The sequence below is a fragment of the Egretta garzetta genome, unplaced genomic scaffold (genome assembly GCF_000687185.1).
Source record: "Egretta garzetta isolate BGI_Z169 unplaced genomic scaffold, ASM68718v1 scaffold523, whole genome shotgun sequence".
NCBI lineage: Eukaryota > Metazoa > Chordata > Aves > Pelecaniformes > Ardeidae > Egretta > Egretta garzetta.
This window is the reverse complement of record NW_009259177.1, coordinates 354952-380569: the sequence shown is the minus strand read 5'-3', so window position 1 is coordinate 380569 and position 25618 is coordinate 354952. Positions and strand designations below refer to the sequence as shown.

Here is a 25618-nt window from a genome sequence, read left to right as displayed (position 1 = left end):
ACAGTAATAAATAAAAACCACCACCAAAAAACCAACAAAACAGAAAAACCAAACCAAAACCCCATGGCATTCTCAAAAGAAAATCTCCTTGAAAAATAATGTATTTTTATCATTCACCTTTGGCTGAAGCGTAAATACAAGATCATAAATTGTACACAGCTACCAATTCAACTACCTCATGAATGAAAGTTGTTATCAAGAAGACTAACTTACCTTCAATACCAAAAAATCTACTAATCCAAGCTCTTTATACACTTTTCTCTTAGTATATTATTTCATATATTATTCCCTACTGAGTAAGTAATGGATATTTAAAAATAAAGTTACAAGTTTTCAAATCTATTATTCTTCTATAAGAGGAAGTCAAAAGGCAGTGACTGGAGAATAATCTCTCATTTGTTTTTAGCATGATTCATGCAGTCAGTTTTTAACATTTTTTCTAATAATCAACTCAGTAAGTTCTCTCCTTCTCTGAGCTACTCCTTAATTTTATTCTTTGTAACCCTCATCTGACCATATTAAAAATAGGTTCCTGAACCTCACCATCCAAAGGTGAAAGTTTTTGCTATATATGCTGAAACCCAAAACAACATGGCATTTGTGATCTCTTAGGAAAAGGTTAGCCCCCAAACATCATGAAGCACTATGTTTTCTACCAAGCACATAACAGAAGTTCCATTTCATAAGATGTAAGAAAAAAAATAAATCAAAACCCCCAACCATAACACTCCACATAACTTCCTCCCCAGACAAATCTGCACCACTACAGTTGTGGCTAAAACTGCAAACACATGATCCACATTTAAACACTAAGAACAACATTATCATGTAAGTCTTTGTCATAGTATGTATCAGGAAAGACCACGATGTTTGTCTTACCACTTGGGTCCTCATTTTTCATTTCCAGTTGTTTCAACTGTGCAAAATTGAAGTGCTTTGGGGAGTTTGGGGTTTTTTTGGTTTTGTTGGGGTTTTTTTGGTTTGGTTTGGTTTTTTTTTTTTTTAAACACACTCTCCATGGAATTGGGCAGAAGAAAATTAATGTGACTAACAGAATTAATTCTGTTCTTTAGGATACTGAAGCTCAGCTGACTTGGAAACAAAACACTGTATACTCTATATCTATTTCTCTTCACTTTAAGAATAAAAATGTTTGTAAAGCAAAATCAGGCTATTCATATTTCTTAATTCAACAGGCTTAATACACAACATTGTCCTCCAGCTCTGCTGTGTTATCTGTCTTCTGTCTCAAACACAGCAGTGCTTAAAAACTGTGGGCTTGGGGCATGTTCAGTAAAACATGACATATTACCAGCTTTCCTTCTGATATTAGTGAACCCAGGCCACTTCACTTCAGCTCTTAGGATCAGTATTTCTTTGAAAAGGTCACACCTGTCAACTATTTGCTTCCTGCTCAGGGTATGAACAGCTCAGTACAGCACTGGAATGGGATACAGTGCACAGAGTTGCCAAAGGTAGATGGTTTTCTAGTTACAGACGGTTGGGTTGATGAGTAGAGTAGATCATTAGAAGCAGAGTTTGAGCAACTGTGCAACAGATTTATACCCTTACCATGCCAGTTCATGTTAACCTATCAAGTAGCATTTGCTTCCCTAACACAGGCATGCCAAACACCATGCTGGTAATATCTCCTTTAGATACTGCAAGAAGGCAGACTAAATGTTATAAAAAGGGATATTCTAGAAGCACAGACCACTGCAGAGGGTGCGCTGTCAAGGGACTGTCTGTAGCAACAAACACTGTGCTGTAGACTAGCATACCCTAAAAGCCAAATGAATTCTGCTACCTCCAGACCTTGGTTGATGCCCCATATCTTGCACTGGACGCTAATTATGTCTGCTAATATTGCAACTTATTACAAGATTTGGCATGCCATGGTAGAAAGCCATTTTTGCATATGTCATTTTTGTATTGTGTTGATCAACCACTCCTTGTTCCAGTCATTTGAAGATTTACTCGTATGCAAACAAATCACAAAAATGTGTATGACTAGAGAGCTAACTTAAAGTATCACCAGAAATCACCTTCTGGGATTTGACCATCAGCCTTGTTTACAATGCTTTTTGGAAAGAGGAGCAACTATGCTGGCTCAAATTCCTACTTTATATCACAGCAGTATGGCAACAACAGTATTAGTAAAGTTTATCCTTACAATTCATGACTGCAGTTATTGCTAAACAGCAGTAAGCTCTGGCACACCTAAGAATTATGACTGACAACCTAAAGGCAATAATAATATTTCCTGCAAATCACTTGGTCCCAACATATATCAGCATCCTTTCCAGAAATTTTACATTACTTTTAGCAGAAATAATCTCTGTCTGAAGAGGGAAAACGTCAAGTGTAAAGTGGCAAGGGAAGAAGAGAGACTGCTACTAAGAATGCAAGTTACATTAGTCATCTTCTCATGAAATTAATACAGTATTTTTGGACCATGGTAGAATTCAGCCAGGTATTTATTTATGAAATACTAAAAACTGTTCTCAATTGTTACAGCCTTTTAATTTGCATTAAAGTATCTCAAAATTATTTACAATGACAGATTTTATAAATAATACTTTTGCAATTTTATAGTATGTTTTGCAACAATTGTTTTCGATATTGTCAAAAAAATCCCTGTGGAGTTACTTATCAAGTGAGTGATTGTCTTACTGTAGCTAAACATAGCAACTCTAAAACACGCAATAAACACATAGTACATTTTTCAGTAATTAGAAATGCAGAGCTACTAAACTTCATAGAGCAGAGAAGATTTAATGACCTCCAGTACACCGTAACTGGAGATGCTCATATTCTCATCTAGCATGCAGGTACAATACACTAATACATAATTAAAGAACAGGCAGTTACTGATTTATATTTATGTGATAGCAGCTTTACAAAAAGGAACATACTTCAGACTCAGGCAATTAAAACCAGATTCATTTCCTACCACAAATTTGAGTTCAAACTCCTAGAGAGAACAGTATGACTTATCATTTGCTTTAATACTCTTTATTACGTTAATACAGCAATCAAAACATAACACAGACCCTGAGAAAAATCCTGTCATTCACTACTGGCAAAAATAATGAGCATAAAAACCTTGTAGAACTAAACCATTTCCATATAATTCATTGACTACAGAAGGCACCTGCTTCAGAGCATATAATCAAACACTAGGAACTTTCATCCTTTTGTGGCAACTCTGCAGCTCATTCGATAGTATTATAAGAAGTTTTAATCAGCAAGTAACTATAATAATAAAACATGTTTAAGGTGTCTGCAGTGTTGACCTAAGTCACTGAAAAAGACGACTTATCCATAATCAGTAGTCTGAACAAGTGTCCCTTTGCTTCCTTTTCAAGGCAAAAAACAGTCTCAACTGTATTACTTTTTTATTTTAATATAACATCAGTGCTGGAAATCACAGAATACAGTGGCATGACTAAATTAAGCATATTGGGGGGATATTTTTTAAAATACATTCAGCTGTTAATTACGAAAAGAATAAACAAGTGCATTAAGAACATAATAAACTTTTTTACATTCAAGTTGTTAAAATAATTGCTTGCATTTCAACATGACATTACAGATACTCTCATATGCCAAAAGCTGGAAAGAGGCAGCATACCAAACTCCACTTTCTGACAACAGTCTCTGTTTACAAAGTACTAGCTGTGGCAGCATGTTACAAAATGAGGAGCTGAGTTCATTCTGTTAGCTCTTATTGGCTGAAGCAAAATTTAAATTTTATTACACAGATTAGATATACACAGTAGTTGAATCAACCAGTTCTAACACAGCATTAGTTTAAAACAACAAACAGGAGCAATGCTACTTAACACACTACTGTCCTTGTAAAAAAACTGTTTGAAAAATCCCTACAAATACACAGGAAATAAGAGAGCTTTTACCACGAGAAGAAAGACTGTAGATATAGAAAACTTTCTTACTCCCCTTTGTCTATTATTGATTGCCTGCAAACAATTTGTTTTACTCAGTTTTGCTATAGTGATGCTTATATGCTATGATCTTTTATGAGAGGCCAAAGAAATTACCATTACTCATTTGCTTTATGAAGTGTACACACATATGATACAGTTCTTTTCAAAGAAACTTACTATCCAACTTAAGACAAGATCAAACAAACAACTGTGACAGTAGGGAAGACCATACAGATAACAGTAACAATTCCATGTAATTACACAGATTAGTCGTCATCTCCCTCAGAGCAAAGCAATTAAACATGTATTTCTCTTCAGAGGTAGTTTAATTTATCTCCAAAAGACTATTCATGGGTTTAATGCTAGGAACAGGCCTAGAGTGCTTAGCTGCCTTCGAATCAATGTGCACAACTAGATGGGTCTGTTAGTTTCATAGTTGTTAGCTTTACCCTGTATTTCCATCCAAAAGTTAGTTGCACAAAAAAAGTAGTAAGCCATTATAATTTTTAATCTTCTCTTCTACAAGCAGAATCTGAGCCACCAAAACCTCTTTTTGGATCTAGCTCTCAACACATTCAGTACTGCTGAGCTCCTGCAGACATGAACTTACACAATTACCCTTTCTTAATGCCTCCTGTTGCATCCACAAGCTGGCACTGCCCTGTATGCAACCAACCTCATCTTTGCTTCACTGGTACTGTGACACTCCAGGCACATCCTGGAATGTAGAATTATCTGAAGAGAGTTACCCCAAACTGTATCCATCTACAGGTATTTCATCACACCCTTCTTCCATTCATTCTTCTGAGAAAAACAGGTTTGACATTTTAAATTGATTGCATCAGATATATCATCAGAAAGCCAGCTTACAATTAACAGCTCCAGTTTGGAACTATTAAAAAGTAGTCCATTTCCTTTGCTCCATTTATCATATCATAAAGTGTAGATTCATAAGGTTAAATAAATGAAATCACCACCAAAAACACATTACCCCTAAACCAGCTACATATGTTCAGAGGGAATGGAAGGGTCAAATCCCTCTACTGCTTAAAAAAAAAAACAACCCAGTTGTAGTCCTGTTACTGTATTAGCCCCAGTACACCTAATTATCAGTGATTATTCGTGTACATTTCCCAAAAATCCACCTTAACAACAAATTATACTTATTCCCTCTTTGTAGCACACAGCAAGGTAATACCACTTTAAAGAAGCCTAATTAAATACAAAGAGAGCATGGAAAAGGAAGGGATTCATTCTCTCATAAAGACTACTCTACTTAGCCTCACTTATTTGTTCTTCACCTAGGAAAGTGCCAAGCTTGTCTACATTTCTGATCCGAACACAACAAGATAGAGTCCATTCCAACACCATGGACCACACAGGTCAGGACAACGCAGGCAGGACAGAAGCGGAAACCTCTAGAAATCTTAACTGTTAAGTGAGAGAGGTTTTTCCAACAGCAAACACACAGCTCAGCATTCAGGCTGTGAATACAGCAACAACCAGTAAAGGTAACTGCATGATTTTCACAATTGGTTATTTTCTCCATTGTGTATCAACATTCCGATTTTTTTTACATGACACTTGCACCGATTTGCTCAGTGTGGTCTAATCCATGTCAGATATTCAATTACTCAAACAGAATACAGAAGTAAAGATAAAAAATTATCTTAGTGGCATAATACATTTTTTCCCCAGTTCATCACTTAATGAAATCCTACACAGTTCTTAATGCTACTAAACTTATTTTAAACTGGGACGATTCTTCTCGTGCATATATGCTGTATTTTGCCACATACCATCCTCATCGAGGCTTACGCACCCAGTTCCTCTGCCCCTACAAACATGACACAAATGAGAGCACACAGGAGGTGTTGCTGGCCAACCTGAACTGTCTTCCATTTTCTTTCAAAGAGTAGAATCATTCAAGAATAGTGGTATCTACTCTATATACCGTAGGCATGTCATCAGCCTAAAAATATCACCTTAATGCAAACCCTAGCCCCATTGCTTCCTTTCTGTCCAAACCTATGATAAATCATTCACTAGCTTGTATGCTTTATTCAGCAGCGAGTAGGAAGATGACAACACACCAGAGTTACAGGGGAGGGCAACAGCGCAACTTGGAGTTACCAACATCTGAGAAATTATACTGAAATGCATGCAAAAAATTGCAAAGTCAAGTACTATTGGTAGAACAGAGGGGCAGTGGGACAGAGAGATAACAAAAATCACAGAAGTGCAGTTGAACAAGTGTAAAGGCAAATCAGAACTTCAATAAAGGTTCATCGATTAAAGAAAGTCAACCTGCTAACGCCTCAGCCGTGTGAGCTTTTTTAAGAGCAATGCAAGAGACAGACGTGTTTGTCACTACAGAATACAGTTAGAACTGTCAATTTATACATGAAACTTATTTTCTGTAAAAAGAATGTACATGTCCACTTTTCCTAGCAGCAGTTTATACACTTTTTTGACATTAGTTCATATAAGGAAGCTGGAAAATAATCCAGTTCTGAAATACTGAGTATTAAGTCCACGGGAATCTGAAGTATAGGCTTCACTGAGTCCACTTTGACCAACTTACATTTCTGGAACTTCAGAGGACCCTGTTAATCAGCATTTTCTAAGTAAGCATTTAGCAAAAATGATTGCGGAATATTTTAAAATTACAATAAAAATAATATACTTCAAAAAAGAGCACTTTTTTCCTTTCTCCAATCCCATTCTGCTTCCTAAAAAATGTGAAGTGTAAATTTAGAAACAGAAAATAGTGTGTAGTTTAATTTTAATATGATGCCTGCACTGTTGAATATTTCTCCAGAAAGTATTAAATAACATTTTAAATTAAAAGGTGGCATAAAGACCAGAAGACCTGTTTTCTGTGGCTATGTTGAATGGTCCTCAAATTTAAAATGAAATGAACTAGAGAATGTCAGGCAAGAAAACTGGATCAAGTCTCACCATCAGGATTCTCTCACAGGACACAAAGTAGAAGGGAAGTAGCTTGTCAGTGTCACATGCATGTCTGCACTACAAAGAATCATTTCTGGTAATTCTTCTGAAGTCATGTCACACCACCAAAAAACCCTATCATGTATCACCCCACACTTGGCAATTATTTTGACAGCATCAGTGATCAGCAGTTTTATTCTTAAGTACCTGCATGAAAGCTGCTCACTGAGAACAGAATAGACAGAAGATTTTGCCCTACTCTATCCAACAGATATTGTACTTCTGCTAAAAACAGTAGCGTGTTGCAACACACCATATGGAACTACAAAGATCCTCTAGAAAATCCAAATAATTTGATACAGTTTCTATTGAAGAAAGTAGGGAAAATAACTAGCTTTGAAACTTATGCAAGAACAAAGACTGAAAATCTCCATGCTACAGTAACACAGAAAATGTGCTCCACTTTGATGAAGAGAGCGCACTTAGGGACACTGCAAATTCAAATATCCTTTGTGGGACAGACCAGTAAAACTCCCTTAACAGATAAGCACAAATACATTCTCCAAGTCTTCTGGTCAAGACATACAGATATTTTATATTCTTTAAACTAGGAATATAAATAGCCAGAAAGGGACATCTCTAAACATAACAATACAAGCCTGTTGAATTCCTACAATATCACCGCATACAGAATCCTTTCCCAAAAAGGTTAACACACAAAGAACCCACACACCACACAACTGGTAATTACCACCAAAACAAAATAGGAATAAAATTCCGATGTTGAAAGCACTGAATGAAAAGGGTATTTACACCAAAACTTGTCAAAAGAGGAATGAGTTGAATGTCATCAATAAAATTAAAAAATAAAAGACAGCAAGAGACATTTACCCAGTAAATTTGTTTGAAAAAACATTATTTTTAGCCTTTCTGCTTTTTCAGCAGTAACATTTGCTGTACTTTAACCACAGCTATGAAAATCTAGTAGGTTTCACAACTGAGACTTAGTGGTTGCTTACAAAAGGAATCAAAAAGGAAAACACATTCCAGGAATGCAACATACACCACCAGTATTGCAAAGGAGTCATGAAGACTCCTAAACCTGCAAGATAAAAAAACCACTCCATTTTCATGTTCATTGATGTAAATAAAAGAATATGAACCCATGATTGGAGGTGGTCAATAATTTCCTAGAACACACGCTCTACAAGAATACAGTTTGCATTCAAAACAAGGGTTGCATTTGTCCCCGGCTGCACCGATCAAAGTAGAGGTACTCTGATGAAAATGTATTTAGTAGGAAAGTCAACGTACAGATGTAATCCAACTTGTCAAATCAACTGAGTGTATTCACTACCACTATCTTTCACCCTACAACCTCCTTAACCACGATATGAATGTATACGCAACCATCTGAACAAGAAATCATTTCTGAAGCATGATAGGTACCTACACATACAGGGATGGCAAGTTCTCAGTGTCTGCTGATAGGCATGGCTGGCCAGGATGCTCAAGCCTGAGGTGCTTCACAGAACAGCAGTAATGCAGAATGCCTGGCCAAAAAAATCTGGCATTACCATCATTTATAATTATTTACATGCTTTTTACTCAAAATGTATTTCATAAAAATTATCATATAAGCATTCTAAATCTTAGTTTGATATGGTAACTAGTAACTTCAAGCTGTACCTCCTAGCAGTATGGATATACATTTATTGTGCTAAGAATCACTGTTTCACACAACTTTTATTACTTGCTTAAAATAATTCCATGGTTGATTTTGACAACTTGCCCCTTGTGTTCCACTCTTTGGCTTTTAGTATTTATATATTTTAATATACTAAAATAGAAAAATCCCAATGCAAACAATCTGACTTACTGAGAGACATTCCTAAAACAGTTAGGAAAGTTCTTTACAAAACCATAAAAATAACGGGGCTAAGAGCATGTTTCCAGGAGTACTTACTCAACTGTTTGTTAAATTATTTTAACTATGATAGCCTCTGAAATTATTCTAAAATTGGTACCTTAATTGTTTCATGCCTCAGTAGGTGTTAAATTTTATCTTCTGGATTTTCTAAATGCCAGCTCTATCAGCTTCTGAGCACTTACTCTTGCCCACTCAATAGAGTCAGGTCAACAAGAGAATTTTTGCGTAACATTTGCTGAAAAGACGTCTTAACTCTCTAATTATTCTCTCTACCAGCAGCCATGAGACTAGCAAATACTTCAAGACTGGCGGTTTTGATGTGCCACTTAATGATTTCCGCCCCTCCCCCCCCTTACCTGCCTGGAAGAACTAACTAATCTCAAAGAGCTTTTCTGCAACATCTGTAAGAGTAATCCATCTACCATAGCAAGGCAAAACCACTGCCTATAACATACAATATGTCAATGCACACAGAAGACAACCTCTAAGTATTTCACTTAAATGTTCTATTAAGTTATAGAGGAAAAATATTAGCTACTATCACCATTAGTTATTTGCTTCTGTTATGAAGAAAGCATTGTGTCCCACACAATTAAGAAGGCATGACTTTATTCATTAGTATATGAAACATTCCTGAAAATTTCCTCCACCTCAAGAAAATTAAATCCCACTACTGTTCCAGACTTCTGTACCAAGATGCAGAAATGCCATTAACAGGTCAGAAATCTCAGTTCTTTATCTTCAGCACACCAACTTGGAACAGATTGAACAACCTAGCCCAAAGGAGTCTGAAGTGCTAAAAACCCAAGAACATATGTACATTTGTATGTACAAATAGGGTGTGGGGAACAGGATGAGAACAAATAGGAAACTATCACCACTTAACTTTGTAATCAAGAATATACGAGCAACAACACAATTGTCCAAGGAACAGCCATTAATACTTTACAAAGGAACGGCATCACAGAACTAGATACTACTACTGCTGCTACAGTACAGAAGTCTTTTCTTAAATCTGCACAGAGGAAAAATTTAGCTGAAATGAAGCTTTTTACCCCATTTTATTCTATCTAGAAATTGGATACCTCCAGTAGAATTTATTCTCCTCAGTGACTGCAAGGTGGGTGGAAGCTTTGCTTTAAATCTTTACTGCTTCCATCATATTGAAAAAAGATGCTTTGAAATACACTGCATTTTTCTCTTAAAAAATTTTATTGCTAGTTTCCAGGATAAATATATTTTAGTGACTACATTCAAAATATCTAAGCATCTTCACAAACTGATGACAGAACAAAACCTACATGAAAAAGTTACAGCCATAAACCTATGTATAACTGTAGGTTTTTAAAACACTTTAAATATTTGCAAAACTAAGTTGGTAGATACTTGGATGGAGAATAGGAGTAAAATTGGGGAAACAGGAAGAACTGCTAGAAAAGGAGATGAACTGGACAAAACCAAAATAAAGAAAACAACGGAAAAATGCATTTAGAAGGAAATCCTATATAAAGGAAGAAGACTGAGAAGGAACTGCATCAGTAAGCTTTGCATTCCTAGGATTAAGTCGATGTGAGGGAAATCTACAATCCAGAAAAACAAGAAAATCACATTCAAAGAACAAATTTCAGAGCTAACGGAATGATCGTTTAAGGAAAGAACAGAACACCTTCCATCACTGTTGCTTTATATGAAACTGGGCTTAGCTGAGGACAAGAGGATAAGAAATGTGGAAAAGGAGTCCCTTAGGACACATCTTTCCGGTCCAATACAGCATCTGAAGGCTCCAGCAATTTTCTGTGGAGGACTATTAACATTGCTTTTATACAGCTGTAGCAGATGGTATGATTCACTTACCTCAAAATACAAGAGCTTGGGGAACCTGATGATATTATCAGGCATCAAGTTAGAACAAATAAAAGAAAGTGCCTTTCATGCAAATATTGAAACTATGGATATCATTGCAGGGAGAGGGCCAATACTTAACACAATTTTTTTAAAGAGATCAAACTTGAAAAAAAAAAAACTATGCCAGACATGCTATATGACTACAACCCTCGACTTTTTTTTTCCTTCCCCCCTTCAAGGATGTCCTTAAATTACTTGGAGCCTTAAAGGTAATGCAAGGTAGAAAAAAATAATCATTCTCTACTTCCCCTTTTAGTTAGGCTTCCATTAGCACCTGCTGTTGGGCACTGCCAGAGACTGGATACCTGGTCTGGTATACTTTGATGTGAACTAGCACTGCATTACTGATGGTCTTGTGATTTTGTGATTTAGCAAGATCTTTACATCTAAGAGGTTAGGAGAGAGGAAAAACTGGTCAAGAGAAAAAAATATTAATACGCAATTAGAACATTTTCTATCTCCTCAAGTCTCTAAAAAGAAATTTCTTCTTCACCATCCCAGCTTCAGCATTTATCACATACAGAGGTAACATAGACCATTTCTGAAAGCTCAAAAATGCTACCTCCAAGGTTTTAAAAATGAGAAACTCAGTTGCAAAAAGAGCCACCATCTATTCAAGTTTTCACTCCTCAATTCTCAGCTGGAGCAAGGAGTCCTACACAAAGCCACCAAGGTTTTTAATAGTGCAAATGACAAAAAAATCCCACCAAACCTTGCTTTTCTCCCAAGACCCTGAGGTTTTGGGGTTTTTTCCTTAATGAAAGACAGGCAGCTTCAAGACATACAGCTCTTGGCCTCCTCAAGCTGCATCGTGGAAACACACACAAACAAACTGAAGAACAGGAGAGAGAAAGGCTCTATGATATAAGAAACCACTGCCATCATCCGGAGATGATGGGCAGGCACTGGGACAAAGAAAAGTCATTTGTTGTTATAAAACAGGGTACAACACAAGATAAATATTAGAAATGAAAACTAGGAAAATTGAAAATGTAATCTGCACGTCAACACAAAAAGTAAATTGAGTTTCATTTTTAAGAAATTTTGCATAATGCTTGCAAAAGTTCAGGAAAAGTGAAAAAACATTCATCAGTGCTAACAGGACAGTTCTTAATGAACAAAACTTTAAAAAATCCTCAAAGTACTCTAAACATCTGTAAATCCACAGGCACAGTAAAGAGCATAATTACCAAATATGTGACCTAACGGGGAAAAAAAATTCAAAGTGAGTACTATAAAAATCATAAAGAGGATAGTAAAAGATAATGGCAACGGCAGGTCTATTCAACAGAAACAAGATCTCAAAAAACACAAATTTTAACAGCAAAGAACAATTAATAGAAGTTGCTAAAACCAAAATACTTCAGTGGGATGTCAATCAGTAACACAGAGCTGACAATTGTGCTTTAATTAAATTTGAGACTGTTACCAATTAGTTAGTCTAGAGCACTACAGGCTTCATGCTGCCTATGACTCAGTGCACTGACTCATCCAGTAAAACTTTTCTTACAGAAGAACTATCCATGCACCCACAAGGATGCAAGATCAAAAAGAAAGTAGTTTCACTGACCTCCTTAGCAGAAGTCTTGTTTTAAATTTAGATGACCAAAAGTATGTACTGACACAACTGCTCAAACAGGTTTATGAAGGAGAGAATTTCAGGAGCATTGTTTTAACACCATTTCAGATAAACATCTCAAAAAAACAGTAGTGTTTTGCACAGTTTGAAGCTGAAGCAGATCTTAAATCTGCTTTTTCATAAGCTGCTCAGGTAGCATTATTTATTATTAATAAAATATCTATCATTTTTCATTGAAAGATAGCGTTTCCTGCTGCTTAGTCTCCTGACTGATTTTAACAACTGGAGGCTGAAATGCTTCTATGTCAGAAGGTTGGTCTTCAGCTGATGGAGGGTGGGGTGGAAAAGAGAATGGCAAAAAGTCTTCAGCCATTTCCCCGTTCAGGGGAAAAAAGTCTGCTTATATTGTTAAACTCCAACAACAATCCTACCTACCATTGCACTAAGCAGTACTGGCATTTTCAAGTTCTGAAATAATGGTGAAAGACTTCTATGGATATTCTCATGGACCTCCAAAAACATATTAGATTTATAAGCAAGACTCTTCTCCCAGTTGAATGCTCAGGCTATGTCTAAGCTGCCAAGCACAGGATCTCAAAAAATTAAGGCTGTTGAGTCTCTTGCTCTCTCAGATCCCACTCTGATAGTGCTGATACACAAGAAGCAATCGGAGAGAACAGTGGATGAGAGGTGTCCAGACCCAAGACAAGCGACCCGTTGAGGAGAAGCCCTACAGTACATATGTACAAACTGGCAAACATATCAACATTCCTCAAAACAACCAGCTGTTCACCATCATCTTCAGCTCTACCCCATTACTAAAACCCTACACATTGGAAAACAGGACAGAGATATCTTCCATGCCAAGATGTATTTTCATGTATTTAGTCTTTTGTAAAACTTACACGATGCTCCAGTCAACTTCCTTTGATAAAGATTGGATATAAAATACAGACCACTGTGTAAAAGCAACAATCTTATGTCTGTATCTGTACAAACAACACCTGTTCAACCATAAACCAATGGTTAGACCAGTAGTTGTACAAATACAGTCTTGAGTTTAAAAGAAAAATATTATTTACACATTTCCTGTAAACAATTATCATTTTTATTAACACTTCCAGTATACCAACTACAGAAATCCAAAAAAAAAACCGCAGAAAGTCATCTTCGGTGGTACTTTTCTTTCTGTGGGCCAAAAAAACCTGTTAAATATTTGCTATAGAAATCCAGTGTGCTTTGTGTTTCTTCATGGTTTTATTATACCAGATCAGAACTGTATATAGTGAATAACCATTTAACCTATTTTAAGCCATGCTCAAAACATCTCAAGAAATTCATAAACCAAATTATTTACAAAAATTAAGGTAAACTTTTTAATGTCTTACCAAGAAGTAATAAAAGCAGTAGAGCAGATCTTAGTTATCTGACATTGTCCGCAAAATTCTTCTAAAAAGGAAATCCAACCAGATCACATCACCATGATAAAATAATCCAGATCAGTCTGCAAATATTTCATAACTCCTTAAAACATTCATCACATCTTGGGTCATTTGGGGTAACGATCTATGCAATACGAAGGAATCTTATTAGTGTTATAAAATATATGCATACTAAAAAGCTCTCCAAAGACAATAAAGTACTATAATATTGAGGGGAAAAAAACCACACAATTAAGTGTTAGTTGCAGTCAAGAGTTTACTACTTCAGAAATAAGTGGTTAACATTCTACTAAGAAGGGCTTTTCAATAAGATACCATTTCCCATTTTTAAGAAAGAGGTCCCACTGCCATTTTTATACCTTCCCTAGGTAACTGTTTCCTTATAAATTCAAGGCCAGCAAAGAAATCTACATTCAGTTCTGCTGAACAATTACCCATCTACAAAACTCTTCATTAAAAAATGATACATCCTCTACTCAAACAAAATATACCTCATGTATGCTCACTTCAGACTTTGCAATAGTAATCTTCCTGGTTTTAGAGAATGGCATCTGTCAAAATTTTAAAAAATGTTTCTTCAGATCATATTTCTAGAACTATCTGAAATCTAGAACAGAATTTAAAAACTTTATATAAAATGAATTGTTAAGATTCTTAAAAATAGTTTCAAAACTATTGCCACACAGATGGGAAAATATTAAAAATCTGGAGAACCACATACTGTACAGACATCTAGATACTCTGAAGTCCCTGCCTCCCATTCCAAAAAAAGTTGCAATTTGCATTTGCATTCTGTTACTTCCATAACTCCAAAAATGAATGATGACTTACTATTCGAGTATACCTTCTAACGCCTTCTCAATTTCCATCAGTAACAAGACACTGCTGTGTTATAATATAAAATTATTTAACAATGAAAAAAGGAATTAAAAAGGAACTTCTGGAAAATAAAATCATCTGTGGAAAAAAGTGGTCATGGTTGCCCTGTAGAGCAGTCATTTCAAGTTACCCTGCAGCAAACTTAAAAATGTTAAAAACATATGCAAGGTAAACAAGCTTTCCAAATCTCTGTGCCTACTACTCAAAAGGTGATGCTCATGTCAGGCTATGAAATGTATGAGCAGCTACATTGTACAGATTAAGCCACAGATCTAGAGAGGTACAACACCCACCCAAACCTTGCTCAAGTATACAATAGCTGAACTTCACAGTGAAAATATTATAAAGGGATTAAAAGACCTTACATCTTAGGACATCACCTGCCAGAAAATAAACATGAGCAAAAAAAGTCTTATAGTACTACACCATACAAACCATTTTTTCTGGTATCTACTAGAGAGAAAAAAAAGAAGCAAATAAAGTACACAGTAAAAAAGAATTTCAGTTGAAGCAAAAAAATCTCTTATCAATTCTATACAACATGTGTCTTTCATCTATATAAAAAGTTATCATGTGTAATTTAAAAAAATAAGGACTGATAGGTGGAACATAACTGGACTGCATTTTTTCCAAAAGCACCTTTCAGAGAACATATGAAATGATAAAAAAGTTGTTTACACTCCAAGTCTAACAATCCACATTACAAAAAGAGATCTAAATAAATATTGGGCATTTTGTAGGAAAACAACCTTCTCGTGTAATGTATTACATTAAGTGCAATATAATATGATTTTCCAGTCCTGGTCCATTCAACAATTCAACATAATGCAACCATTACTACCCATTTTTCACATTAATCTCATTGGTACACTAACAGAGGATGCTACTAAATTACACTAGTATACAGCTGAAATATCTGTAAGATCACCCACTAGGACTGCATATTCAAGACTTCAGTAACTTACATTCTCTATCAACCATCTGTACATCATTCCACACAGAAGAGAAAAAAGGTTCTTATGAATGTGCCATTTTGAAGCACCCTTCAATCATAATCACTCAATGGCCTCAAAATTAATTTCAAATATATTTTATTCACAAGGGTTCCATTTTCTGATTGCAGCTAAATGCAAACCAGCATTTTTATAGTCAAGATACTCCCTTCTTTAGTTAGGAACATTTTTCATATTAGAACATAAAAAAAGGGCATATTACCTCTTTTTTGTTATTGTTTTGCCTTCTTCACTTATTTTCTAAGACTCAATTTTGTGATCTTGATTCTACAGAACATACTGGAATACTCCACCTGTAAATATGTACAATTTATCTTAAAATACATGATGGCTTTCTCAGTCGTCAGTTGTAGGTGCTTTAGAGAAGCCTGGCAAGAGTCCCCTCGATGGTAAACCACTCTAATCCTCGCACGTCCAGAAGCAAAGAGAGCCGTGGCCCAGACCTTGTGGCATATGTCAAGTGGCATTCCCTACACAGCATGAAACCTGCCAGCCAAACACAGCATTTCATGTAAGCGGGTGTAACATCCAGAAAGATTACCAGGATCACATTTCTCCAATGCAACAGAACACAGATGAGCCTTTTCCTCTTGCCCTCTCAGATCAGAGGTAAGAGAAGCAAACAAAAACTACCACCACCTGCCTTTGTCACCTGCTTTTAGACAGCTCTGCCAGGCCTCGCTTCAGTATGCATTATTTACTTTACTCATTTTCCTAAGAGTAATGTTGTCTGGAATTAGATTTAATGACACTATGACTCAAGCACACCATTATTAACATTTCCATAGGAAATGAAAATTTCAATGTCTGAATGACTTTAGCTAATCACTAGACTTAGCGAGACAGAGCTGATTTCCTCAGCTATCTCAGAAGAAACTTCTTTCCTCAATTATAACTGAGGAGATATTTAAGATGCAATGAAAATTTTACAAAGGCTCAACTGAAAATCTAATCCGGTCTTTAATATTTATGGTTAGCCAACCCAAAAAAGCCATGTACATGTTTTTGGTAAGTCTTGGCTGCCAGGTGCCTATAGCAATTTGACATTAGATAATAAAACTTTCTATAAAGAGGGAACCTGAAACAATATTAGTTGATTTCAGTGTTTAAAACACAGTTCTTAAAGTATTTTCCGAAGCTGAGCACCAGCAAACACAACTGGAATTGAGATGATATGCTCAGAAACTCCAAGAAGAACAAAACTAAAATAAAATATCAGACCATATATATGAGTGACTTCAGATACCCATTAATTTTAAACACCAAATTTTGTAGTTTCACCTTTTAATTATCTCTTTATACAGAACACGCCTGTGTTTCACTACTCAAAACAGGATTACCTTAAACAGAAGGACAAGTAAGGAAAAAACCTGCAGATATTTCCCGTACTCCAACTGTGATCTTAAACCCCTAGTAATATTTTGTGTGGTAGAAAAAGCCTGTATTCCTGTTTGCAAACTTGAATTCAAATATTTAATAAGAAAGCTTCGCCAAAAGGCTGACTAAATAAGACACACAGTACTAGATGGGGAGGAAATGAGTAGCTACATATATTAATTATCACCCTTTCTGGGATCACAGGCTCACTCAAGTTAAAATTTAAAGGGCTTAGATTACTTTCTGGTGAATTTTATTAGTTTTCCCCAAGAGGTGCAAAGACTAATGCTGTCACAACAGAAAAGGAAAGCATATACAGCGTCATTACAAGCTGAGTCACCCAAAAGCATTGAATCTTGCTTTATTATAACACAGCATCTTAAACAGTCTCCTGAAGCACTACCATTTGTTATGCGATAGAGTGGTAACAGCAAGCTAACCCAATATTACAATAAAATGAGGTCTGGCGCATCTGCAGTTGTTCTCAGTAGGCAGACCAAGTTCCCTTGCTAGTCTCTTTGGAGGTAGCAGCTGCAAGCTTCCCTTCCTCTACTGCAATAGAGAAAGATGCAGAACAAAGTTGGTGAGAGCTGTCTTGTTGCCGATGATAACATTTAGATGTGCCTGCCGAGAGCCATGCTGCAGGTGGGAAGAAGAGGTGGTTGGGCGGATGTCCAAGAACTACAACCAGAAGATTCTTCCCTGTGTAGCTGTAGCCATCAACTTATTCTTCCCCCCTGCCCAAGTTTTTTCAGTTACTTCCTCTCTAAAGAGCAAAATCTTGAAGTATAAAACAGTAAAATCTGAATGGAGTTCTTCACCATGCCTCATTTTTATCTTGCCACCATTCAGGTCCAATACATGAATATTTTTCATTTCCTGATACCACAGCATAACCACACAGCAGTACTAGCTTCAAAACAGGGAACAGATGTGCAGAGCTGTCAAATAAGTGGTATTTGGTTTCATTCATCTGTCTTCAGGAAATTTACGATCCTTGTATTTTTTTGGGACCCACTACAGAAGACAGCAAAGCAAGAAACTTCAGATAATTAAAGGGAATAAGTGGACTTCCTCCGCTCCCTCAATTGACAAGCTGTTCATGAACACCACCTCCTGTCTTGTTTTCTTCCCTGTCCTCTTCTTTCCTCCCTCATCTCATGATGGAACTCACCCAGATGCAAATACTGTAGAACTTGTATGACATTTGCTGGCATCACATTGTTCAATAATACTCCTTCTACCTTGCTACTTTTTTATTTAAAGTACTTTTCACAGCAAAGAGCAATCAGTTATAAATTAAGGAACTTAAGCAAATGGGGTCTGTTTTTCCAAATTCCTGTGTAGAAACCACCATAATAAAAACAAATAATATTATTACTTAGAATAATAATAGATATTTGAGAGACTACCTTGTGCATATCTTAATTGAAACTTTTTTGAAAATGTTTTCCATTTTCACACACTACCTTCAAATGCTAACTTCACCAAAAAAACCCCTTTTAAAGTATCATTTTTAGCTAAATATTTTAAACAGTGCTCTCTACCCAATGAGATTCCATTTAACAAGTTAACTATTACACACTGCAGAAAATGAATACACTTTGCATACATACACACTCTACATGCATTTTGTTACACATCTCCCTACACAGCTGCGACCTGAAATTTGGGTAGTCTCCTTTCTAAGTTCAAAACACAACCAGGAAACCAGGCAAGACAAGAGTGACTGAAAGGGTATACAGAAACTACATGATCAGCTGGAATAACTCTCAATATCCACCAGTAAAACTAAAGCATCATGGAAAAAGCGTGTTTTGTAATTTCCAGAAATTCTCTGTATTAACTTACCACCTCCTGCAACTCCCAGTATCTTTCTTCCTGTTTTACAACAGCTTATCTTTATCAGTTACCACATAAGTCACCATGCTGCTGCCATATAAAAATTAACCATAAAATTTGCATATGGAAAGATATTTCCAGCACAATTCCCACAAAAAAGCATATAGTTGTTTCTACAATAAAGAACACTGTATAAATCACATTCTTTATGTCATTGGAACTACTTCCTTTTTACAAGGCCATTGGAAAATAGGCTAAAATGATGAAAACAGTTACAATGTCCATGAGTTGCTGTGCTTTTCCAAAACAAGTATTTCAGCATTTATCTCATGACACAATTAATATCCCATGCCAAAGCTGGTATTTTGGTTGCATCCTACACAAAATACCTCATACAACTTGAGAACTCAGTATTAATTTTTCCAGATCCCTTTTCAATTCCTGTTTATCTTGGACACCCTGCAGAAAACTTCAATTTTGAGAGTCTTTAGTGTAAATGGGTTGTTCCAGCTATAAATTATTTGCAGATGGCTTTGGAAGTACTACAGTAAGCACACAGGCCAGCAGCATAGCCACGTAACTATTTATACACCATCATACTTGGAAACTCTTCTCACAAAACAGAAGTCCACTCTGTAGGGTGCCGTACAGATAAAGGTTATTTTTGTCCTTAAAAGCTTACATTCAGTATAAGGCAGAAAAAGAAAAGCAATACTGACATATGGACAAGGATAGAAAGAAACTAAGACAACAGCTTCATAACAACAGACACTGGTTTTGCACACCAGCAGTCTACCTCAGCTTCCTTTGAATGTCATCTATTGCTTGACTAACTAGCTCTGCAGAATAGGAAGGAAACAACTACACTCCAGATCAACAACATCCCACAGTGGCAACAGAGCCTCAGGAAGTGAAAGCCTACTGTCTTCAAACTAATTGCAGAGCTCAAGCAGCACTTCAGTGACAAAAGACCAACGCTGGACTGTCAGCAATGTTTTATGCTTCCTCTTGTTATTTTGGAAGGCCATGCTCATACCCTCTCTCAGCTGAAAAAGAATCATTCAGCATTTGGATGCATGAAAATACTAGCTATCCTGGGAACAATACAATATATTATCTGAAAGACCGAAAGGAAAGCTCGTGGCAAAGCTGGATGCTTTTAAAGAAATATCTGTCTCCCCCTAGAAGCTAGGTATCCCACATTATTTCCAAGACAAAGAGGATACCCCCTTCAACAAAAGCTGGGTAGTAAAAATCATCTGAGTAATTTTATGAATAATCAAAGAGGATACCTCTGCAAGACCACCCGTCTAATTCAAGATGATGTCAGTCAAGACCTGTTTGGGGAAAATTAACTGTTATTTTTTTAGACACAAATTAACATAATGAGATAGAAAGATCATCTGATATTAACTTTGTTTCTGATAAATCATTGGAGAAATGGGAATGGTCTCATTCATTCTCTCTCACCTCAAGTTCAACCACCTACCATTTAATTCACAGATATTTGAAAAGAGCTTCCAGAACTATCATAAACCAAATAATACTCCTAGAGCTTACTGTATCTCCATTTTGGTCTATTCTAGATCATATTTAATGCAAAACCATAGATGTCATCAGATTACAGGCTTCCCCAAAAAATCTGAGTAGGGTATAAGATTTCTTTTTGTTCCAGCCAGAGTTGAAATACTATTCATATAAGTGTGCTGTTTGTGCTGGAGCACTATCAGAATAGTTTCCTAGAGATTTGCAACCTGTAATAACCTTTGTTATAAGACCCCCATAAGAATAATTAAAAATGCAAAGTTTCATCCCCTGGCATTCATACTAGAACTCACTGCTAATGAAATTCTTTTTCATATCACTTTAGCTGTATGACATGGAAGAGATCCACATCTCTAGTTAAAAGGCAAGTAACTTACAGCAAAAGAAAGAATAGGAAAAAGTAGGGTGAAAATTGGGAAAACATGCTTCTGGATGTCTGAAGACATTAATTCTGAAAATATGCTTGGTTCTCTGCTACCTTTAAAGCTTAGGAGAACAGAAAAAACTGAAGCTGTCCAGACAACTGCAGAAACACTGGTCAAGTACATGAAAAGAACACTAGTGGACTGAGAAGACTAAAATGTAGTTTAGTCAATACAGTAAACTTAAAGAGGAAATTACTTGTGCACGGATTTACTGCAACAGACTTGTCATTGAAAAGTGAGGTAGATCGGTAAAAATTAATTTGTACAATGTGCTTCAGACAAGCCTACTACAGGGACTTTGTAGAAACAAGCTCTAAGGCAATAAAAGAAGATTCAAAGATAAGTGGAAATACTATTGCTTAAACCCCTGACAAACAGATTCCACAAAGGAGACAGTCAACAAGAATATTCAACAGGAGGGTACTAACATCTTTATCTCAGCTGTGACTCACTCTTAAGTAACTTTTATTTTCTTAGGAACCCCAATAAGTAAAATGAAAACCCCATTCACAGAGCAAAACCATAAGGAGAAGGCTGTCATTCTAATTGGATTTTCTTTATATTGACAACTCCTTGTCTTAGGACACAAGAAGAAATAGAGGCCCAAATTAACTTTTTTATAACAAAGAATATAACTGTGTTCAAGCAGGGTAAAGGAAATATTCGTGTGCAAAGGAGAGAAGAAAAACAAAATACAAGAACGCAACCTTGCCATCCCTGCTCACAAGAAACTGTTAATGGACCTCCTAGTCATGACTATAAACTTTATGTAAATTGATACAACAGTCCCAGTTCTATATCCATGTCAACAGGAACTGTATCACCATTTATGCCAGTGAGAAACAGTCTCACTATTTGTTTAAAATTGCACTGATACTCACTCTAGCAAAACTCAATTGATACATTACATATTTTACACACTACTTCCAAAACTTCAGCCTTCAGAAAGCACTGCAAATATATGATTGCTCTGTCTTTAAAAAAAAAAAAAAAGCAAAATGGAAGTGCTGTTTTCGTTTCCAGTTACGCTGAAATATATGATTGCTCTGTCTTTAAAAAAAAAAAGCAAAATGGAAGTGCTGTTTTCATTTCCAGTTACGCTAAAAAGGTTAGCCATATTATAAATGCTTCTGTTCAAGATAACGCTCTCTTGTGTCTGTCATTAGTGGTTCACCACTAGCTTCGGAATCTGCAAAACCCTGTATACACAGACCTGAAAAAGTCCTACCCCAATAAAAAATCCTAAGCCCAATAAAAGCTATTTTACATTCATAAACATTTAAATTCTCAAAAAGCCTTCAGGGACAATAGTTACTCTCCACAGTTTATAATCAAGAATACTTTCTTTCACAAGTTCTCTCACCATCTAAGTTTTTTTTATGTCAACAAACACAGTTTAATAACCAGTCCCCCCATCAGTCTCTTCTTATTTATTACAGTAGAAACTTATGCAACTGGAAAAATACTTTACATAGTGTCACAATTTATATGTTCATTTAATGTGTGAGAAATTCATAGTATTTCTGACACGTAAATGAAGTCTGAACTCAAAGTTGCTTACATATTTAACTGGTTTAGATATCTTCAACAATACAACACCTGCAAGAGCAATGTGCATGTTATAACGATTACACTATTAAATTCTCTCTGCTTTTCAAAACAATTAAAAATGATACATGATATTCCAAACTAAAGAAGGCAGCGCAACAAGATTTGACCACAATTTTTTGATCCCTGAATCCACCTCAAACTCACTACATCCCTTTGTCACTGTTGGATAATGCTGTTTTCGAGTAAAAATAAACATACACACACTTTGAACTTTCTAGTTCTTCATGTATCATTTCAGTCTTTGTAGTAAAACTACGCATTGATAAGCCAAATTAGTAAGATTCTATGAAGCTAACATAAAAAGCACTAAAATCACAGACGAAAGCATCTGAAATGTGAAGATCATTTAAGTCATAAGAAAACCTTTCAACTTAATATTTGTATTTAAGACCTCTCAGGTGAAAACTAACATTTTCGCAAAGGGAGCATGTAACAGTGTACCTACACTGCGTACACCAGTACAACATAGATATAGCAACACTGCAGTGTAGAGAGACCAGGGCTAACCCAGATACCAAAAGGCATCTACTCACAGCACCGTAGCCAAATAAGACTACGTGTATACTTCCACATTACTGATGCTAAACCAGTTCTGGTACCAAACACAGTCATTTTACAACTACAGTAGCTATACCATGCACCACACTATGCAATGTAAGCATATCCTACAGAAAAACATTGTCTCAAACCAAGTGAAACTATGGAAATAAGTATCTCAGAACAAGGTATGATGATGTTTTTTAAAACCTATATATTTACTACCTCTTACACAAGAAAGATCTTCACAAATTGACAACATAACCATACACAAGAATTCCCTGCTACTATTAGTAATTAACACAACCCTACAAATACACCAGAGCAATCCAGAAACACAAGCACAAAAGGAAGAGATTATTCAAATACTTACTACAGCTTTAACAAATACTGCTTATTTGGAGATTCAGGCATACAGATACCAGCTTTTTATTATTTTAAAGTCTTAATTTGAATCGCAGAACAATTTTGAAGCTTTAGAAGGCGCAAAAGAGTCTAAAAGAACATCCCTTTATTTCTCTAAACAAGAGTTACCTTACACTGTACAAGCTTTTCTGCAGGACTGCTACTGAATCACAATTGTTAATTAATGATTTAACTCACCTGGCCTGGCTGGGGGGATAAACAATTAATAACCTCCTCCAGCATCACTGGTATGTGCAATCTTCCAAAAGTATTTTTTTCTGTACTTTGAGGCAACTCTTTAGTTTCACAGTTCTGGACAGTTTTTTCCTTTAACTCACAGTCAGAAAGCTTTTTTGCTGAAGAATGGATCCGTCTGGCTAAAGTAGCCACGTTTATTGAATTCAGTTTTAAGTTGTGAAGAAACAAACACTTGTAAACTTGGCAGAGACACCGAGATAGCATTTTGGAGTTGATCAACCTAGAAAAACAGTACATGTCAGGAATTACTTTGAAACAAAAATATAAAACAGTAGGTTTGTTTAAAAAGCAAAGTGGAAATGCTGCAAGTAAAGCATTACACAGCTCAGGACGGGCAGATTTATAGATATGTCAGTAAAGAGTGAGAAACTCTAACTTGTTTTCAGAATTTTCAATGTCATCTACCAATCAATCATATTCAAGCAGCAATGGTTTTCCTTTCATTAGGAACACCTCTTTCGCTTTTCATTGCCAGGATTCTTGACAGCATTACAACATCCCAGAGATTAAATAAAATGACTAACAAAACCTGAGCACAAGAGAACAGTGACTTTACTTTCAAATTGTTCCCCACAGTTTTGCCAAACATAATGAGACACTTGCTCTGAATAGCAGCACTCTGGCTACCAAGACTTCTGTATTTCTAATTAAAACAGGAATGGACAAATCAGATACTATAACCGTACTTAAAATGGTGCTATAGTGTTACACGTGTGGCAAATGTATTGTTTTCATCATGTATTACATCTTGTAATACCAAATAATTTGAGCACAGCCAGAGGCAAGAATTCTCCAGCATAACTAACTGAAATAACACTCTAAACCCTGGAAACAGAGTGATTAGCTATGTAGTTTGCTTTTTAACTACATGGAAAAGTGATGATTTTTCCTCCTGTCCAAAACACTCCAGAACCAAGTCAGTAGCCTACCAGCAGAAGGCTGCTTAACTGAAGCAAATTTTTACCTTCCATAAAAAAAAAGTTTAACATAGGTCGTAATAAGGCTTTATTTATAAGATGATCCGCTTCTCCTCATGTAGCTGCAGCCTTCTGTAATACTGTATTGCATACTCTCTCCTGCCAGGCAGTAAAGTTGCAACCTTTGACGTAAAATCATTCAAGAGTCATCCTACATTCACACCGTTAGCAGAAAAGCAACCTTATTTTAACTATTTGCTTTTTATTACAAGCTAGGAATTACCTAGCAAAAGGCTTCAAGTATTTTGTCCACATAGATAAGAACATGCTGAGTTAACACCTCTGGAAAGTTACCCTCCAGATAATTTAAGCCTCAGGTGGGCAGTATTTCCCCTTACCTTCAATTTGGAGGCATGCACAATTCTACAACCTTGCACAGACATACCATAGTACTGAGGTTTGGCAAAAAACCGCAATGCCTCTACAGAAATTGTCTGAACAGAGAGAAGACTAACACTCATCATCCCACTCACACTGCCCTACACTGATACGAACCCAGGAGGTGCTGTTAACACCAGGGACGCAGAACACTGCTTACAAACACCCTCATTCTACACAATAGGGGATGTTTTCCTTAGAAGTGAGCAGAAAGCGTAGTTTCTTGTAGCAGGAGTCTTAAGTGGCATTCAGGCAGAGCCTAAGGGAGCCGCCTGCAGAGCGGGACTTGCACTGAAGCAGGCGGTAAAGGCAGCCAGCGAACGAAAACCCAAGCCCATAACACCTTCCCGGAGACGACCGGTTAAGCGTCACGCAGCCCGCACCTCAGCGCAAGCCAGGCCCCACAGCGGTGCACGGGGGAAAAAGGCTGAGGGCTGTTCCCCACTCCCACCCAGGACACAAGGGGCCGCCCGCCAGCGCCGGGGGGCTAAGACGCCCTCACCCTGGGCTCTGCCACTGCCCCTCAGCCCCTACTCGGACAACGTCGTTCCCCCACGCATACACACACTGCACCTCCTCTCCACTCCCTTCCCCCCAGGCCTCCCACTCCCCCCCA

At 36.5% G+C, this 25618-nt stretch overlaps 1 protein-coding gene across 1 annotated transcript in view; it reads right to left on the bottom strand.

Annotated features, from left to right (window-relative positions):
- METTL15 (methyltransferase like 15) overlaps nucleotides 1-23863 on the bottom strand; it is a 96130-nt gene extending 72267 nt beyond the window's left edge. Inside the window, exon 1 of the mRNA XM_009635576.2 lies at nucleotides 23588-23863. Within this exon, the coding sequence (XP_009633871.1) occupies nucleotides 23588-23851 (264 nt within the window). The 5' untranslated portion in view covers nucleotides 23852-23863. The remainder of the gene's footprint in view (nucleotides 1-23587) is intronic.
- Nucleotides 23864-25618: the final 1755 nt, after the last annotated feature.